Source organism: Carcharhinus amblyrhynchos, chromosome 3, assembly GCF_965287045.1.
Source record: "Carcharhinus amblyrhynchos chromosome 3, sCarAmb.v2.hapA, whole genome shotgun sequence".
NCBI lineage: Eukaryota > Metazoa > Chordata > Chondrichthyes > Carcharhiniformes > Carcharhinidae > Carcharhinus > Carcharhinus amblyrhynchos.
Genome location: NC_137326.1, coordinates 67,523,097 through 67,540,254, shown reverse-complemented (window position 1 = coordinate 67,540,254; position 17,158 = coordinate 67,523,097). Strand labels below are relative to the sequence as shown.

At 41.9% G+C, this 17,158-nt stretch overlaps 1 protein-coding gene across 8 annotated transcripts in view; it reads right to left on the bottom strand.

Annotated features, from left to right (window-relative positions):
* cep63 (centrosomal protein 63) overlaps nt 1-17,158 on the bottom strand; it is a 120,243-nt gene that overhangs the window by 90,774 nt on the left and 12,311 nt on the right. For 5 of the 8 annotated variants that reach the window (XM_080184964.1, XM_080184992.1, XM_080184972.1 and 2 more), the window contains exons 2-5: nt 14,801-14,861; nt 14,048-14,272; nt 2,846-2,941; nt 2,086-2,211 (exon numbers count right to left, since the gene is read on the bottom strand). In XM_080184964.1, coding sequence (XP_080041090.1) covers nt 2,086-2,211; nt 2,846-2,941; nt 14,048-14,272; nt 14,801-14,861 — 508 coding nt within the window. Of the gene's footprint in view, nt 1-2,085; nt 2,212-2,845; nt 2,942-14,047; nt 14,273-14,800; nt 14,901-17,158 lie in introns of all 8 variants that reach the window. The other 3 variants (XM_080184978.1, XM_080184999.1, XM_080184985.1) reach the window with 2 other exon arrangements.

Genomic DNA, 17,158 nt, shown 5'->3' with positions numbered 1-17,158 from the left:
TAGAAAAAAAGTTATCACTAATTGTGTACAGAAGGTAATAGATAAATAGAAAGAAATAGGTGCTTGGTGATATTTTAATTAGGTAGACGTGCACAAGTTGTAATTGGACAACTATACCTTTATAGCCTGTTAGTGGCTATAGTGATTTCTGAGAAAATGCAAACCTTTGATTAGAACATGCTAACCACTTGTAACCAAACCTGAAAATTCAGGCTCTCCAATGAGCCACCAGCTGACGATCCCTTGCTACGGCACAAAAACAAAGGCTGATTTTAAAACTCCAAAATTCTTCATCTGGTGACTTAAAGGGGACGAATTTAGAAAGCAGCAGGACAGCTAATTTTGTCCCATAACAATAATCATCCTATTTGGCCACATTATGAAAACATCTTCATTGGTCATCAAGTCCTGGAGTGGGACTTGAAGTGGAGATACCAGCGTTGGATTGGGGTAAACACAGTAAGAAGTCTCACAACACCAGGTTAAAGTCTTACAGGTTTAATTGCTACCCACTCACCTGACGAAGAAACAACGCTGTAAAAGCTAGTAGCATTTACTACAAAATAAACCTGTTGGACTTTAACCTAATGTTGTGAGACTTCTTACTGTGGGACTTGAATCCAGAGCTTCGAGCTTGGAGGCAGAAATACTACCTGCTATGCCACAAAACCTCCAATATAAGCATCATATGATATAGCAATTGAAAGAAAACATATTAAAATATTGGGCTAAGTCATAGCATCACATCCATATTGTCCAGCAATTGAAAATCTAAGAAACAGATTTTTTATCCATTTGCATCTATTGCTGAATCATCAGCCTGTGCTGCAGCATGACACCAGAAACCCTTTCCAATATCTTTCAAAGAACTGTAGTCAGCATTTCCTCACATTAATTTATTCAGGCGTTCCAGACTTAGGAGACAAATGCCAACCTGCTGTTAACAACTACTCAACTGATATAGTCATATAAATATCACATAAACTGAGGTCACATAAATACCAGATATTAAGTTGTTAGCCAGGTGACCATTTTAAGGTTGCCAAGGCAATGTGCTGACAGTTTTGGAAGCCGACACAACTCTAAACCCAGCAAATTTAATTTTGGCAGAATATAAATTGTACTCCTCTGTATATAGAACCTGAGGCAGGCCAAATGCCTATACATGGGGAGGAAATTCACCTTCAAAGAGTTACTTCTAATGGCAGTTGAAACATCTGCTACTTCATGGCCTTACAATGTTCACACTACTCAGAGTACAGTGAGAAATTCTGATCTCCATATTGTAAAATGAAGCACTGGAGAAAGTGAAAAAAAGGATTACAAAGAACAAAGAACAACCCAGCACGGGAAACAGGCCCTTCGGCCCAACGAGCCCGCGCCGCCATCTTAACAAAGCATTTTCCTACACCTACCTAGACCCGTGTGTATTAGAAACCAGATTCAGGGGAGAATAGTTCAGGGATTACAAAGGATAACACTAGAACGGAGAGGCAATAACTATCAGGAAAGGCTGAATAGAGTGGGGCTTAGAAGACCAAAGGCAACTTCATAGCAGGCTTTATAACACGGTTCAATGGGGTACATTTAGACAACATATTTCCATTTACAGGAAATCCAATGTTAGATACTAAATATACATTGATAAGTCCAATAAGGAAGTCAGAAGAAATGTATTTATCTTGAGGGTGGTAAGAATGTGGAGCTCACTATAAGAGAGAGAGTAGCTCAGGAATCATATTCATACATTTAAAGGGAAGCTCGATAAACATATGAGGGAGATAAGGAGGAGAACATACTGAAACAGCAGAGATAAAGGTGAGTGTGGAGCACTGGTTCAGAATGACTGGGTTGAATGTGGATAAAACGGTACAGAATTCTATGTATTTACCTCATGCTATATGCCACACTTGTGTCGCTTCTCAATAACCCATGCTGTTAAACCCTGAATTCCATCTTTGCAGGAGAAAAGTCAGGCAAGAACAAAACAAAACTCCGTGAATCTAGCAGCTAAAAAGTAACTCTGAGAAATATGGAACAATCTGAATGTCCAAAACAAATTAAATTTCACATGAGGTTATTTACCTCAACCTTCTTATTCAGCCTGCTAAGTTCAGAAAAACTCTTCTCTTGTCTGTCCTTCACATCATCCCTCCTATCCTTCAACTGTCGTCTCTGCAACTTCTCGTAGCTTTTTTTCAGTTTCCCAATCTGAAAATATGAAATAAAGAGTCTGAAAGTATGAAAGTTTGATTGGAAGCTAAAAAAGTGATTGTACTTTCGCATTGCAAACCTACATTTCCCACTTTTGGAGCCTGCAATTGGCGGTTAATTGCTCTGGTGAATAGTACAACAAGCTACTGAGCCATGAGAATTTCCAGACTAAGTCCAGACACGATACTTTAATGTGAAACTCCTTCCCACGGAAAGGTAACTTATAAAATGCTTCAATCTCAGCTGACAGAATGGTGGGTATAGATAGCAACTGCATTTCAGCCAGATTTAGAGTGAGGTGAAGAAAGGAAATATCAGTTCAGTCTCCTCATGCTGTGCAGGAAATCAATATGGCAGCATTAAAGTGTGGGCACCAGGAAGAGGACAGGATTGGGACTTGGTTTTGAAGTTCCCCCCAGCAGCGAGAGTTCAGGATCACATACATGTAGGAAGGCTAGCTGTGTGAACGAGGTGCCTATAGATCTGCAACCCTGCAACAGTACTTTGACAAACTCGGGAAAAAGGAGAATGGGGGGACTGGCTGTCAATAAAATAATTATTTTGTTGTACAACTTACACAGTTTTTCTTTCAAAAAGAAATTGCGTGTGATGTTTTGATACCATCTCTTACCTCTTCCCTAAATACGTTCAGTTGCGCTTCATATTGCACCACCATATCATGTTGAACCTTCTCATTGTCCTGTAACTGCTGCCGCAATATTCCCACCTGAAAAATAGAAAAAAAATCATTCCTTTGTTATTTGTGAGAGAAATCACATTCAAGAACAAGGCAATGTTGATATACAATCCAAAGCGTGCAGTTCAGTTATTACCCACAGAGTGTGTTTGTCACTACACGTTAGTAAATTAACTATTCAAATATGGATTAAAAGTAGGTGTTAAGGGCATTGCTGATGCTAAATGCCACATTGTTCAAATCCCAGAAGGGAAACTTGAAACAACAGTCTCATCTGTATTTGCAATTTATATAACGGGAGGTGTGAAAGCCAGAAATGATGTCCCCGAATAATTGTGATAATCGAAACACCAAGTAAATGTTTATTACAAACAAAAAAAACACTAAATTAAAGTAGAAGCACATTTAAATAAGACAATTGCTTTAAAAAGTATCAATACTTTAAAGAGATCCAAACAATCTTAATTTAACTCTCTGCTGAGCTAACTCTCCCTCATCTGTTTCATAAAACCATATAGATTTTAAGATCCAGTAACTTCTACCACACAGTGCTTTTATATTTCATGGCGGCATGGGCTTGTTGGGCCAAAGGGCCTGTTTCCTGTGCTGTGTTGTTCTTTAGAACAGCTCGTTCCCAGAATTGGTTAACTTCATCCGTTTAAAACAAACATGAACTCTTTTAATCAATCTTCTCTACGATACCCTACTTGCACATTTGCGTATCTTATCCTCTGAATCCTAACAACCAATTCAAATCTATTTCTGTTCTAAACCCATTCTTACTAGATTGCCATAAACAATTGTTTGCAGTATTGGTAGGCTCATTAACATATTGTCATTAGTCCCTCATGGCAGACTGGTACAGAAGGTGAAGTTGCACAGGATCACAAGTGAGCTGGCAAGATGGATACAGAACTGGCTTGGTCATAAAGACACAGGATCATAGTGGAAGAGTGCATTTCTGAATGGAGGGCTGTGATAAGTGGTATTCCTCAGGGATCAGTGCTGTGACCTTTTTATATGACTTGGAGAAAAATGTAACTGGTTTGATTACTAAGTTTGCAGATGACATAAAGATTGATGGAATTGCGATATCAGAGGATATAGCAGGATATAGATCGATTGGAGACTTGGGCGAAGAGAGCAAATGGAGTTTAATTCGGACAAATGTCAGGTAATACATTTTGGAAGGTTGAATACAGATAGGAAATATACAGTAAATGGCAGAACCCTTAACAGTACTGATAGGCAGAGGGATCTCAGATACACAGATCACTGAAAGTGACAATGCAGGTGGAGAAGATAATCAAGAAGGCATATGGCATGTTTGCCTTCATTGGCTAGGTATTGAGTTTAAAAATTGGCAAGTTATGTTGCAGCTTTATTGAACCTTAGTTAGGCTGCACACGGAATATAGTGTTCAATTCTGGTCACCACACTACCAGAAAAAGGTACAGAAAAGATTTACCAGGACGTTGCCTGGTATGGAGGGCATTAACTATGAGGGGAGGTTGGAGAAACTTTATTCTCACTGGGACGACGAAGGTTGAGCGGATCTGATAGAAGTCTACAAGACTGAGAGGCATGGACAGAGTGAATTGTCAGAAACCTTTTTCCAGGATGGAAGAGTCAATTACTAGAGGGCATAGGTTTAAGGTGTGAAGGGCAAGTTTTAAAGGAGATGTACATGGTAAGTTTTTTTTTTACATAGAGGGTGGTGGATGCCTGAAACTCACTGCCAGAGGTAGTGGAAGCGGATACAATAGTGACTTTTAAATGGTGTCTTTACAAATACATGGACAGTCAGCATGGCTGAGAGTGGAAAATCATGTCTCACAAATTTGATTGAGTTTTTTTTGAAGGGGTAACCAAGAAGGTAAATGAAGGCAGTGCAGTTGATGTTGGCTACATGGACTTTAGCAAGGCCTTTGACAAGGTACCACGTAGTAAGTTGTTGCATAAGGTTAAATTTCACAGGATCCAGGGTGAGATATCTAAATGGATACAAAATTGGCTTCTTGACAGAAACCAGAGGGTGGTTGTCAAGAGTTGTTTTTCAAACTGGATGCCTGTGACCAGTGGTGTGCCTCAGGGATCAGTGCTGGGCCCACCATTATTTGTCATTTATATTAAAGATTTGGATGAGAATACAGGGGGCATAGTAAGTAAATTTGCAGATGATACTAAGATTGGTAGCATAGTATACAGTGAAGAAAGTTATCTCCAACAGCAACGGGATCTTGCTCAATTGGGCCAGTAGGCTGATGACTGGCAGATGGAGTTTAATTTAGACAAATGCAAGGTGATGCATTTTGGTAGATTGAACCAGGGCAGGACTTAGTCAGTTAATGGTAGGGCACTGGGGAGAGTTACAGAACAAAGAGATCTAGGGGTACATGTTCATAGCTTCTTGAAAATGGAGTCACAGGTGGACAGAGTGGTGAAGAAGGCATTCGGCATGCTTGGTTTCATTGGTCAGAACACTGAATACAGGTGTTGGAATGTCTTGTTGAAGTTGTACAAGACATTAGTAAGGCCACACTTGGAATACTGCGTGCAGTTCTGGTCACCCTATTATAGAAAGGATATTATTAAACTAGAAAGAGTGCACAAAATATTTACTAGGATACTACCAGGACTTAATGAATTGGGTTATAAGGAGAGGCTGGATAGCCTGGCACCTTTTTCTCTGCAGCGTAGGAGGCAGAGGGGTGATCTTATAAAGGTGTACAAATAATGAGGGGCACAGGTCAGCCTCTCATTATTAGATCAGCTAGATAATCAGTATCTTCTCCCAAAGTTGGGGAGTTTAAGGTTAAAGGTGAGAGGGGAGAGATGCAAAACTGTCCAGGGGGCAGTTTTTTTCACACAGAGGGTGGTGAGTGTCTGGAACAAGCTGCCAGATGTAGCAGTAGAGGTGGGTACAATTTTGTCTTTTAAAACATAGTTGCCTGGGAATGATGTTTCGTTAGCGAGAAGGTGAGAGGTGACTTAATTGAGGCATACAAGATGATCAAAGGATTAGATAGGGCGGACAGTGAGACCCTTTTTCCTGGACGGTGATGGCTAACCAGAGGGGACATAGCTTTAAATTGAGGGGCGATAAGTATAGGACAGATGTAGGCTGTTTACTCTGAGGGTAGTAAGGGCATGGAATGCCCCGCCTGCAGCAGTAATGGACTTGCCAACTTTAAGGGCATTCAAATAGTCATTGGATAGACATATGGATAATGTTAGAATAGTTTAGGTTAGCGGGTCATTAGATTGTTGCACTGATCAGTGGAACCATCGAGGGCCGAAGGGCCTGTACTGCGCTGTAATGTTCTATGATGGGTATAGAGGGATATGGGCCAAATGCGGGCAATTGGGATTAGCTTAGGGGTTTTGTAAAAATGGGCGGCATTGACAAGTTGGGCCAAAAGGCCTGTTTCCATGCTGTAAATCTCTATGACTCATGGATAGGATGGGAATAGAGGGCCATGGTCCCAGAAAGAGTAGAGAGATTTAGTTCAGTCGGGCTGCATGGTTGGTGCAGTCTTGGAGAGTTGTGTGGCCTGTTCCTGTGCTGTATTTTCTTTATTCCCTTCTTTGTATATAAAATCCACAGTTCAGATTCACACGTTCATTCTGAAATGGCTCAGTTCAGGGGCAATTAGGGATGGGCAATAAATGAAGGCCCAGATAGCATTTATTGCCCATGAACAAGTTAAAAAAAAAGTCTCCTGCCTTAATTGTTATCTTATTAACAGTTTAAAAGTAAGACCAAAGCATAACCCAAATTGAATTTACCCACTCTACTTCATTGTTGCTCTCAGTCCCTCTTGTCCCTCACTGTGGAACATCCTCAAGGTGCAGAGTATCGTGCATAGCGCATATAGAGGCGGTCACACCACAGGCTTAGACTCTGCAGCAGGAAAGAAATGGGTGATCACCAGACAGAGCAAGAGGGCTAAGCAGGCAGTGCAGGAATCTTGTGTGGTTATTCCCCTGCAAAACAGATACACCATTTTGGATACTGCTGAGTGGAATAATCTCTCAGAGGAAGTCACCATGTGGAGATGCCGGCGTTGGACTGAGGTAAACACAGTAAGAAGTTTCAGAACACCAGGTTAAAGTCTAACAGGTTTATTTGGTAGCACAAGCTTTCGGAGCACTGCTTCTTTATTGAGTTAGTGTCTTTATATGCCCTGTTTGTGAACATAACTCCCACTTACCTGACCCTCTCTCCACTCACATTGTCTGTATCTTTAAGACTTGATTATCTGTAAAGACTCGCATTCCAACCATTATTTTGTAAACTGAGTTTGTGTCTTTATATGCCCCGTTTGTGAACAGGACTCCCACTTACCTGATGAAGGAGCAATGCTCCGAAAGCTAGTGGCTTGTGCTAACAAATAAACCTGTTGGACTTTAACCTGGTGTTGCGAGGCTTCTTACTCTCACAGGAAAGCACAACAGCCATATTTGTTGAATCATGGTTAGTTCTGCTGCAGAGGGGAGGAGTAAAAAGTGAGAGAACACAATAGTTATAGGGGATTCAATTGTAAGGGGGGCAGACGAGCGTTTCTGTGACTCCAAGATGGTATGTTGTCTCTCTGGTGCTGGATGTCTCAGAGCGGGTGCAGGACATTATGAAAGGGGAGGGTGAACAACTGTATTTGTACAAATGACATAGGTAAAAAAAAGACGAGGTCCTGAAAGCAGCATGTAGGCAGTTAGAATGCAAGCTGAAAAGTAGGATCTCAAAGGTAGGTATCTCAGGATTACTACCTGTGCCATGTGCTGGTCAGAGTAGAGACAGCAGGATATATGGGATGAATGTGTGGCTGAAAAGATGGTGTGAGGGGGAGAGTTTCAGATTCCTGAGACACCAGGACTGATGTATTTGGCTGGGGTTGGGGAGAGGGGTGTGGTGATGGGATTTACTCGAATGGTTGGGAGGATTTAACTAGTATGGCAGTAAATTGTGAACCTATGTAAGGATTCAGAGCAGGGAAAATCAAGAGGAGAAGACAGCAAGGAGAATAAGGAAAATGACAAGCAGAGAAATCAAGAACCAGAGTCAGATAAGGACACAGTTAAAAACAAAAGTAGAAACAGGACAAGAAACGTTAAAAGGGTTCACCTTAAGGTTTTATACCTGAATAATCGGAGCATTTGAAAAAATGGATGAAATAGATGCACAGATAGATGTAAGGGGGTACGCTACAGTTTGCGCAGATAGATGTGAAAGGGTATGATACAACTGACATTATAGAGACACGACTAAAAGGTGATCTAAACATGGAGGGCAATTCAGTGTTTAGGAAGGACAGAAAGAAAGGTAAAGGTAATGGAGTTAAATTGCTGATTAAAAAAGATATTGATACAATATTGAGGAAAGACACTAACACAGATGATGTGGAATCTGTATGGGTCGAGTTAAGAAACACCAAGTGACAAAAAACATGTATGGTGATGATTCACAGACCACCAAACTGTCATGGTAATGTTGAGAATAGCATTTGACAGGAAATCACAGATGCATGTGTTAAAGGAATACCTGTGATTATGGATAACTTTAATCTGCATACAGATTGGGAGAGACAGATTAGTCACAGTACAATAGAGGGGGAATTTCTGGAGAGTATATTGGACAGTTTTCTGTACCAATACGATGAGGAACCAACAAGGCAACTGGCCATCCTGGACTGGGTATTGTGCAATGAGAAGAGATTAGTTGGCAATCTAGTTGTGAGAGAACCCTTGGGGATGAGTAACCGTAATATGATATAATTCTCTGTCAAAGTGGATAATGAGGTAGTTGATTCTGAGACCGGTGTCTGACCAGAATCTGAATAAAGGTAACAATGATGGTGTGAGGCATGAATTGGCAATGATGGACTGGGGAACATTACTGAAATGAAGGGCAATGGACAGGGAATGGCAGGCGTTTACAGAACAAACAGCCGAACTCCAGAAATTGTTTATTCCGGCTGGTGCGCGTGGTGAAAAAACTGCGGCCAAACAATGAATTACAAGGGAAATTAGAGATAGCATTAGATTCAAAGAAGAAGCATACAAATCGGCAAGAAAAGGCAATAGATCTGAGGACTGGAAGCAGTTTAAAACTCAGCATGGTGGACCAAGGGATTGGTTAAGAAGAGAAAATAGAATATGAAAGTAAGACAGCAGGGAATATAAAAACTGACTGTAAAAGTTTCTGTAGATATGTAAAAGGAAAAGGATTTACAAAAACAAACATTAGCTCCTTACAGTCAGAAGTAGGAGAATTTATAACAGGCAACAAAGAAATGGCTGAAGAACGAAAGTCATATTTTGTTTCTGTTCTTCACAAAGGAACCGTGGGTGGCACGGTAGCACAGTGGTTAGCACTGCTGCTTCACAGTGCCAGAAGCCTGGGCTCGATTCCCAGCTTGGGTCACTGTCTATGTGGAGTTTGCACACTCTCTTTATGCCTGTGTGGGGGTTTCCTCTGGGTGCTCCGGTTTCCTCCCACAGTCCAAAAATGTGCGGGTTAGATTGACTGGCCATGTAAAATTGCCCCTTAGTGTCCTGAGATGCATATGTTAGAGGGATTAGGAGGTAAATATGTAGGATAGGGGGGTAGTGCCTGGAGTGGGATTGTGGTCAGTGCAGACTCGATGGACTAATGGCCTCTTTCTGCATTGTAGGCTTTCTATGAAGACATGAATAATGTACCAGAAGTTCTGAGGTAAACAAGTTTTAGTGAGGAACTGAAGGAAATAAGCATTAGTACATTATTGAGAGGCAACCTAATAGAAGTTTATAAAATTATGAAGGGCATAGATAGGGTGACCAGTTGGAAGCTTTTTCCCAGGTCAGAAATGACAAACAAGGGGTCACAAGTTCAAAGTAAGTGGGGCAAGGTTCAATACGGATATACGGGGGACATATTTTACACAGAGGGTGGTGGGGGCCTGGAATGTACTACCTAGCAAGGTGGTTGAGGCAGACAAGCTAGAATCATTTAAGACTTATCTAGATAGCCACATGAACAGACTGGGATTAGAGGGACACAAATGGATGGTTTAATTGGGAACACGCGGTCGGTGCAGGCTTGGAGGGCCAAATGGCCTGTTCCTGTGCTTTATCATTCTTTGTTCTTTAGTAGAAAAATGGTTTTGGGGAAATTAATGGGAGTGAAGGGGAATGAATCTCCAGGCCTGATAATCTGCATCTCAGAGTATTTAAGGAAGCGGCCCTGGAAATAGTGGATCAATTGGTGGTCATTTTCTAAATTTAAGAACAAAGAACAAAATCAGCCCGGGAAACAGGCCCTTCAGCCCAACGAGCCCGCGCCGCCATCTCAACACCACCAGTCCCCCTCTCCACCCACGACCCCTGTCTAATGTTTTATGGCCATCCAGATTAAGGGAATCTGATTTAGGGACAATTTATTCCTGCCAATCAGCCTAACACCACATCTTTGGGGTGTGGGAGGAAACCGGAGCACCCGGAGAAAACCCACGCAAGTACGGGGAGAATGCGCAAACTCCCACAGACACCGGCCCAAATCCATGTGTCTGCACAGCAATCAGTGATAGTCACTGAGCTGTCATCTTGCCCAGTATCTGGTCCAGCTTAGGCACACACTAACGACATGAAGCAATAGGCCAATCTCGAACAACCAACAGCTGCCCCAGTACGACCCATCGCGTGTAAGCCCTTCGTTGGGCACAAGGTGGACCAACTTAAAACCTGTGAATGAAAAGAGAAGAGAATTTCTTTGGACTCTGAACTGGTTCCTACAGATTGATGGGTCACTAATGTAATTGCTATTCAAAAAGGGAGGTAATGAGAAAACACACTACTGTAGACCAGTGAGTCTAATGTCAGTACTGGGAAAATTGCTAGAGTGCATTATCAAGGATTTCATAGCTCAGCATTTGAAAAGCAGTGGTATAGTCATACAAAGTCAATGCGGATTTACAAAGGGAGAATCATGCTCGGCGAATCTGTTGGAATTCTTATAGGATGTAACTAGTGGAGTTGACCAAGGAGAATGGTGGATGCTGTTTATTTAGATTTTCAGAAGGCTTTTGGCAAGGTCTCACGTAGCAGACTGCTATGTAAGGCTAAAGCACATGGGATTGCAGGTAATGTCTTCATAGACTTCCTACAATGCAGAAGGATGCCATTCAGCCTATCGAATCAGCACCAACAACAATCCCACACAGGCTATATCCCTGTAACCTCACATATTTACCCTGCTAGTTCGCCAGACACTAAGAGTCAATTTAACATGGCCAATCAACCTAACCTGCACATGTTTGGAGTATGGGAGAAAACTGCAGCACCTGAAGGAAACCCATGCAGACACAGGGGAATGTGCCAACTCCTCACAGACAGTGACTTGAGGCCAAAATTGAGCCCGAGTCCCTGGCACAGTGAGGCAACAGTGCTAACCACCACGCTACTGTGCCACCCACATCTTGAGATGGATATAAAGCTGGTCAGCAGATAGGAAGCGAAGGGTTGGTATAAATGGGTCTTTATCTGACTGGCAGGCTGTGGCTGACAGGGTTCTGCAGAGATCTGTGCTAGGACCCCAAATGTTCATATTATATATTAATGATTTGAAAGAGGGAACTAAATTTATCATCTCAATTTTCAGATGATACGAAGTTGGGTAGGAGGGTGAGTTGTCAGGAGAATGCAGAAATGCTTCAGTGTAATTTAGACAGGCTGAGTGCATGGCAGTTGCAGTATAAAGTGGACAAATGTGAGATTATCCACTTTGGTAACAAAAATAGGAAGTCAGATTATTATTTGAATGCAAGTAAATTGAGACAGCTGGACACTCAGCGAGATTTTGATGTCTTCGTACACCAGTTGCTGAAAGTAAATGTGCAGGTACAGCAGGCAGTAAAGGCGGCAAATGGTTTGTTAACAAGAGGATTTGAATATAGGTATAGGGATGTTTTACTGCAATTCTACAGGACATTGGTGAGGTCACACCTGGAGTATTGTGTGCAGTTTTGGTGTCCTTATCTGCAAAAGGGTGCCCTTGTTATAAAGGGAGTACAGCGAAGATTTACCAAGCTTATTCCTGGACGGCAGGTCTGTCATGTCAGTTGGTTGCAATTATATTCACTGGTGTTTTGGAAAGTGAGAGGGGATCTCATAGAACCTTAAAAAATTCTAGCAGGATTAGACAGGGTAGATTCAGAAAGAGTTTTCTGATGGTGGCTGAGCCCAGAACTAGGGGTCATAGATTGAAACGAGCACTGCCTTGCATAAAAAATGCAAGTTGGAGCGTGGGAAGGGATAGGCGGCATGAACACCATCTAAATTGCTGACCTGAAGATTTGGACCATTAATACTTGGATGCTGAAAATTGGAAACAAAAAACAGAAAATACTGAAAATACACAGCAAGTCAGGCAGTAACGCTGGAGAGAGAGAATGGGTATTAGCTTTTCAGGCTCAGCTTTTGTCAAATGAGAAGTCCCAAGAAAAGGTCATCAACATAACGTGTTAACTCTGAACCTCTATCCGCAGATGTTGTCTGACCGCCATAGAATCATCGAATCCCTACAGTGCAGAAGGAGGCTATTTAGCCCATTGGGTCAGCACCGACCACTATTTCACCCAGGCCTTATTCCTGTAACCCTACATCTTTACCCAGCTAATCCCCCTGATTTAAGGAAGAATTTAGCATGGCCAATCAACCGAACCCACTCATCTATGAACCTGTTGGAGTATTTTCAGCATGTTGTATTTTTAATCCTCATTATACGTCCTGACTTGAATGCAATTTGAGCATTCGAACTGCAATCTGACCAGCAGTTTGTAAATCTTTGCAGTGAAGAATCAATTACAATATAAAGCACTAATGCCTCCTACAGGCACATGTAAGTGCAATAAGCCAGGAGACATAAACCAACCTTCTGCTGCATGGTCTATAGGGAAAGAAAACCTGCCAGGATTGAACTTCAGAGTTAAGGACTGCACTTTGCTTTGCTTGTGCTGTTTTGGAAAATTCAAATTAGCTAGGCAAGGGAAGGGAAGTTGAGGAGAGATTAAGAAGGGAGAAAGGCAGAGCTGAAAATGGAAGACAAAAAAATTGCAAGGAAGTTGGAAAAGTAGAGGGATCAAAAATTGGAAAATAGACAAAGAATCTGGTTGTGCTTAATGGCATGCACCTAATTACAAGGAGTATCATGAATAATAAGGGCACAAGCTGACATCTGGAGGTATGAATTTTTAGTTGTCACTGAAACATGGATCTCTGGATTGCCAGATTTGGGATGTACATTGGGAAATGCACATCAAGATCCCACAAATTACCTGACACACATACATAGTAACTGCCTGAGAATTTTAACTTCCAAAAGACTGACTCCCTACTGCCTGGGGCCCTCCATAAATGGCTCCAGCTCCAAGCTCAGGGCAGAAACCTGGGCCGGTAAGTGAGACTAACTAGCATATCAGTTGTTAGTATTTAGTTTAGTAGCAAGAACAATCCAGGTAATTACAGGCCAGTGAGCCTTACATTAATGCCAATTCATGCCTCACACCATCATTGTTACCTTTATTCAGATTCAGGTCAGACACCGGTCTCAGAATCAACTACCTCATTATCCACTTTGACAGAGAATTCTATCATATTACGGTTACTCATCCCCAAGGGTTCTCTCACAACTAGATTGCCAACTAATCTCTCCCTGCCACCCTCCCTCCCACTTACCCGAAGATCGGTTAGCCACCACATAAGAACATAAGAAATAGAAGCAGGAGTAGGCCATCTAGACCTTCGAGCCTACCCCGCCTTTCAATAACATCATGGCTGATCTGAAGAGGATCAGTTCCACTTTCCCACCTGCTCCCCATAACCCTTAATTCCCTTATCTATCAGAAATCTATCTACCTGTGACTTAAACATATTCAACGAGGTAGCCTCCACCACTTCAATGGGCAGATCCGCATACTCCCTGCGTTATTGCCTATTTCAAAATAACCCCATATGTACTCGCCTCTCCAGTCAATTTTTAACCACAGTCGCACAGAAATTGTTATATCCTCCACTTACACTGAATTAGTAACAGGCAGGTAACTTCAAAATCTGCAAGACCACTTTCAGTTGTGGTATTGGGGAAAGTTTTGCTCTTACCTCTGTGTGTTTCTGATCAAGCAATAATCGAAAGGCACTGAGCTCCTCTTCTCGAACTTTCAGCCTGGTTTCCACTGACTGGAGTTCAGCCTCCCATTCAGATTTTTTCTGAGCCACCATAATATCGATCTGCTTCATCAGTTCTTGTAATTCAGCCTCACAGGTGGTCAGGGCACTGCTGCAACTTAATTCGTCCAAAGCCAATAAAATCAGGGAAAGAAAAATCTATCATGGAGTTAAACGAGGTTTAGGAGAAATCTGAAATACGATTATATTACAATTTAGAAGCTGCCCACCACAGTAGGAAAAACAAGAGAGAGATGATAAAATTATGAGAGAGTGTATAAAATTATGATGGGTATAGATAGAGTGAATGCAAGCAGGCTTTTTCCACTGAGACTAGGGGAGAAAAAAACTAGAGGACATGGGTTAAGGGTGAAGGGGTAAAAATTTAAAGGGAATGGGAGTGTGGAATGAGCTGCCAGATGAAGTGGTAAATGCCGGCTCACTTTTAACATTTAAGAAAAACTTAGACAGGTACATGGATGAGAGGGGTGTGGTGGGATATGGTCCAGGTGCAAGTCAGTGGGACTAGGCAGAAAAATGGTCTGGCACAGCCAAAAAGAGCCAAAAGGCCTGTTTCTGTGCTGTAGTGTTCTATGGTTCTACGGTTCTATTATGATTAAGCCCCTAAACATCAGATTTTCAAAGCACAATAACACTCTACCCATTAGAATGAGATACTCTACTCACCCGTCTTGGCCAAAGTTTTGCACCGCTTCCAGTAAAGCCTCCATTTCTTCTATCCTCCCACCTTTGGATGGACAATGATAGGAGAAGCTGGTAAATTTAACTGAAAAGAAATGTTGCAAATATATATCTGTCACAATCTCCCATCAATTAAATTTGCTGCTCCATTTTAATCGCACTTCTCAAATTTGGAGTAATCTCATCCTTTTCTTTCGCAATGAAATTATAATATTTGTATCCTCACTGTGGCAGGGTGTGTGTGTGTCCCAGAGAATTGGAGCACAGACAACATTGTTCCTTTGTTTAAGAAGGGCAGCAAGGGTAACTACAGGCCAGTGAGCCTCACATCTGGTAGGGAAATTATTGGAGGGGCTTCTTCGAGACAGGATTTACTCTCATTTGGAAATAAGTGGGTGTATTAGTGAAAGGAAACATGGTTTTGTAAAGGGGAGGTCTTGTCTCACTAATTTGATCAGGCTTTTCGAGGAAGTGACATCGATGATTAATGAAAGTAGGACAGTGAATGTTGTCTACCTGGCCTGGAGTAAGGCCTTTGACAAGGTCCCTCATGACATACTGTAACTGAAGGTGAAATCGCATAGGATCAGAGGTGAGCTGGCAAGATGGATACAGAACTGGCTCGGTTATAGAAGACAGAGGATAGCAGTGGAATGGTGCAATTCTGAACGGAGGAGTGTGACAAATGGCATTCCTCGGATCAGTGCTGGGACCCTTTCTGTTTGTAATGTACATAAGTGATTTGGAGGAAAATGTAACGGGTTTGATTAGTAAGTTTGCACAGACACAAAGATTGGTGGAATTGTGGATTGCAATGAGGATCTTCAGGAGATACAGCAGGATAAAGATCGGTTGGAGACTTGGAGTTTAATCTGGAGAAATGTGAGGTAATGCATTTTAGAAGATCTAATACAGATGAGAAATATATATGTAAATGGCAGAACCCCTAAGAGTATATCAATACACAAGTCAGAGGGATCTGGTTGTACAGGTACACAGGTCACTGAAAGTAGCAATGCAGATGGAGAAGGTAGTCAAGGAGGCCTTCCTTCATCAGCTGGAGCATTGAGTTTAAAAATTGGCAAGTCATGTTGCAGGTTTATAGAACCTTAGTTAAGCCGCACTTGGAATATAGCATTCAATTCTGACCACCACACTATCAGAAGGATGTGGAGGCTTTGGAGAGGGTACAGAAAAGATTTACCAGGATGCTGCCTGGAATGGAGGGCATTAATTGTAAGGAGATTTGGAGAAACTTGGTCTGTTCTCAATGGAACAATGGAGGTTGAGAGGCGATCTGATAGAAGTCTGCAAGATTATGAGGGGCACAGACAGAGTTGGTAGTCAGAAGGTTTTTAACCAGGGTGGAAGAGTCAATTGCTTGGGACCATAGGTTTAAGGTGTGAGGGGCAAGGTTTAAAGTAGATTGTACGAGGCAAGTTTTTTTATACAGAAGGTGGTGGGTGCCCGGAACCCACTGCTGGGGTAGGTAGTGGAAGCAGATACGGTAGTGACTTTTGAAAGGGCATCTTGACAAATACATGAATAGGATGGAAATAGATGGATACAGTCCCCAGAAAAGTAGTGGCTTTTAGTTCAGACAAGCAGCATGGTTGGTGCAGGCTTAGGGGAGCCGAAGAGCCTGCTCCTGTGCTGTAATTTATTTTGTTCTTTGAGTCTTCATCCTTGCTAATTTCTACAAAACACTCCTATTCCTAATGAGCATGTGTTCAATTCACTCTACTATCCTATCACTTACCTTAGCTCTTTCAAATCATCTGGTTTAGGCGCGAGAGGCTGGATAAAAGGTATGGAGTGAGAGTAATGAAAGATCTTTCAAACAATCAGCATATGCATAACTAGCATAGTGGTGTTACATTACTCAGTAACTGGAAATCATTCTCTCATTTCATTAGACTCCAAGATGAGGAATTGCAATTACATAAATTGACTGCGGAAGAGACGATTGAGAAGAGACTTGATAGAACTGTTCACAATCTGATAGGTCTGAATAGACTAGATAGGGAGAAGCTGCTTCCTTTGATGCAGAAGGATTAAGAACAAGAGGGCAGAGATTTAAGGTAATTGGCAAAGGAAACAATAGTTACATGAAGAAAAATCTTTCCACGCAACGAGGGCTAGGTTCTAAAATACGCTGTCCAAGTGTGTGCTGGAGGCCGACTGCAGTATTCAAAAGGGAATTGGATTATTAGCAAAAAGTGTAATGACTTCAATGAGGCCCATGAGGTTGGCCTCTTGAAGTATGAGCTCCCTGATTGTGGTCATAATTTTCTGCCCAATCACGGAACATCACCTGTACATAAATATGTAGTGTCAGGTACA